The sequence below is a fragment of the Colobus angolensis genome, unplaced genomic scaffold, assembly GCF_000951035.1.
Source record: "Colobus angolensis palliatus isolate OR3802 unplaced genomic scaffold, Cang.pa_1.0 Scaffold389, whole genome shotgun sequence".
Lineage (NCBI taxonomy): Eukaryota > Metazoa > Chordata > Mammalia > Primates > Cercopithecidae > Colobus > Colobus angolensis.
Genome location: NW_012117254.1, coordinates 930381 through 933518, shown reverse-complemented (window position 1 = coordinate 933518; position 3138 = coordinate 930381). Strand labels below are relative to the sequence as shown.

Below are 3138 nucleotides of genomic sequence, written 5' to 3'. Positions count from 1 at the left end.
ACATGCAATACGTGTACATGAAAGTTTCTGCTGAGGCAGGAGCCCACGCCACAGGCCCTGCTCAGGCATGTTGCCGCACATAGGCGGGTATTAAGGAGAAAATCTGGCTGTGAGGAACCTCCATTGGTGGGTAGGCGGCTGGGGGGATGGGGAGGAGCAGGGAGCCATCTTGGATCTCTGTCACTCAGCGATGTCATAGTCATGTTCTATGAGTTCATGTTCTGACAATGACCAGTTTGGAGTTTAGCTTCAGGCCAAGTGCTTCAACTCCACATAAGAGGTAGCTTTCTCGAGAGCAGAGATCGAAATACTTCCTATGCAAAGGATGGAAATACTTCCTGCGCGTAAGCGCAATCCTTTCATCATTCGAAGTATGTGGGGAGACATAGATGATCAATGGGCAGCTTTGGGGCAGTGGGGCGGGGAACCATGGGTCTTGAGGGTGGTATCCGGGTGCCAGTTTGGGTTGGGAGATGCTCTTATTTCTCTGGTTTGCCCTTGAAGCTGCTGCCTGTGGGAGTGCCCTGGTGTACCCACACATGACCGCGAGCAGACACGTGCTGCTTGTGAGTTGGCATGGGCTTGTGTGACCCTCGTCATCCATCCAAGGGTGCACCACCCTGATTTCCCCACCATGGTGCCTGCCAACTGTGCCAAGTGTCACTTGCCACCATGGGCAGTTGCTGCGCAGTAGCTGGACCCCAACTTGAATCCCTGGTCTAGAAAGGCCTGGCAACCTTGAGAGTCTAGAGTGCTCTGGCAGAGGGCAAGTATTGGTCAGATCGCTTGTGGAAACCCTGCTCCCCTCTAGGCCTTGTGGAGACAGGGGAAGAGGGAGTGGCTCGGGCAGGTCAGGCCCTGGGAACCTGGTTGTAGAAGGAGCAGGGAGGGGCTGTCTGGAGAAAAGGCCTGGCCTGCCATGAACTCTCTGAAGGGTGAGGGATTACCCTGTGTGGCAATGTTGACCTTAAGGCTCAGAGGTGGCTGAAGATGGAAGGAACTGCCACGAAGGAAGATGGTAAGCTCCCTATGGCTGGTGGTATGCAAGCAGAAGGCAGGCAACTACTCAGCTGGTTTTAACAGGATAGAGGGATGGATGAGGTGGCCTTAAGATCTCTGAACTCCTGAGTCTGTAGTGGGGACCTGGGTTAGTGATGTAATACCTGCCTGCTCTTGTCAAAAGCAGCACTATCTTTGCCTTTCTTTTTTTGACAGAGTCTTGCTCTGTTGCCCAGGCTGGAGTGCAATAGCATGATCTTGGCTCACTGCAACCTCCACCTCCCATGTTAAAGCGATTCTCCTGCCTCAGCCTCCTGAGTAGCTGGAACTACAGGCGCGCATCACCACACCTGGCTAATATTTTTTTTTTTGTATTTTTAGTAGAGACTGGGCTTCATCAGATTGGCCAGGCTGGTCTCGAACTCCTGACCTCGTGATCCGCCTGCCTCAGCCTCCCAAAGTACTGGAATTACAGGCATGAGCCACGGCGCTTGGCCTCTATCTTTGCCTTTTAATCTGGATTGGAACCCTGATGATGGGAGCCAACAGCACCAGCTGCAGGGGCTCAGGCTTGGCTGGGAGGCTTAGAGGAGTTGGCAAGAGGGGGTTGGGGTGAAGAGGCAGGTGCCCTGTGAGGCCAGATCCTTTGGACACCTCAAACTCAGCCACGGTTTCTGGAAGCAGCATTTGGAAAATTCATGTTCTGGTGGGGCTTATTTCTGAATATAGGACTCATAAATAGCTGGATTTCTTGGCCTTTCAAAGAAAAGAAAAACCAAACTCATGACATCTCTTCCTTTGCATTATTTTCTCCAACCTTCAATCTTTAAACTGCTCTTTTTCTCACCCTTTCATTCTTTCCAGGCAAGGGCCTTCAGATACTTTCTTTCCAAATAGGGTTGATACTTGCATTTGAAGTGGAATATTTCTTCCTTGCGTGGGACTGTCCTATGCAATGTAGGATATTTAGTATCCCTGGCCGTTTCTTCCTCTTATTGAATTCCAGCAACACCTGCCAGTCATCCAGGCACAGGCCCCACTAATTTCAGAACATCCCTTACAGAAGTGACACTGCGGCTCCTACACTTTGAAAAACATTGCCTGAATCCCCAAAGAAGTGACTAGCTCAAGGTCATACCACCAGCTAGTGGCAAAGTGGAGATCAAGTCAAATCCCACTCATTCATTCATTCATTCATTCACTCATTCACTCATTCATTCCCGAAGCTTTAATTCTTCGCTCTAGGGTGTGTCAGAAGAGTAGAGGGAATGAGGGCCTGAACCGACGCAGAGAAGAGGGTAAGAAGAAAAGTATTATTCTTTGCCCACAAAACTACAATTTCTCACAAATTCTCTGCTCTTGCCAAATTTTGTTTTCCTCCTTTAGCCCGTCGGTTCCGCAATTTCGGGCGCAAATAAAGACTTTCTGGCATTTAGTGGAAAGAGCCTAGTTGAGCACGATCCGCAGAAGCGGAATCAGGTGCCTTTCGGGTGGGCAGCGGGATCCGAGGGCCAAATCCCGAGGTCTTGGCGAGGAAGCAGCTGCCCTCCGCCAGGCATCGAGGAGCGAGCTGCAGCCGCGTTTCTCTCGCGGGGCCGCAGCCGAACCAGGTAGAGGTGGTCTACCATCGTCCCTCCGTGGTGGGCCCAGAGGTGTTTCCCCGGGCAGGGGAGCTGACTGGAGGCCAGGGGCGCCCAGGCCGCGGTGCAGCGGGAGCAGAGGGCAGCGCAAAGGCGCTGGACTTCACCTTCCCACGCCAGAGGCCGAGGACTCCGGGAATCGCAGGGCCATCTCTTCAAAGCCCTTGGCGATCCCAGCTCTGTCCGCGGAGGGGGCTGGCGAGGTGGGCGGGGCGGGCAGGCGAGACTAGGTCTTTCCCTGTTTGGCCTCCGTAGCCGGCGCCCGCGGGTCGTTCTGTTTGAATGAATGATCCCAGCAGCCGCGCCCAATGGGCGTCCGCGCCTGCTTAATATGCATGAGGCCCGCAGCCAATGGCCAGGCGAGGAGGCTGTTTTAAACGGCAGAGCCCGCTGGCCAATCAGGCGGCTCTCGTGGAGGCAGCTAGCGCGAGGCTGGGGAGCGCTGAGCCGCGCGTCGTGCCTTGCGCTGCCCAGACTAGCGAACAATACAGGTACGTCT

At 53.8% G+C, this 3138-nt stretch overlaps 1 protein-coding gene across 1 annotated transcript in view; it reads left to right on the top strand.

Annotated features, from left to right (window-relative positions):
- Positions 1-234: 234 nt before the first annotated feature.
- HMGB3 (high mobility group box 3) overlaps positions 235-3138 on the top strand; it is a gene marked incomplete at its 3' end in the record, with an annotated part of 6861 nt that continues 3957 nt past the window's right edge. The window contains exon 1 of the mRNA XM_011954650.1: positions 235-371. Within this exon, the coding sequence (XP_011810040.1) occupies positions 317-371 (55 nt within the window). The remainder of the gene's footprint in view (positions 372-3138) is intronic.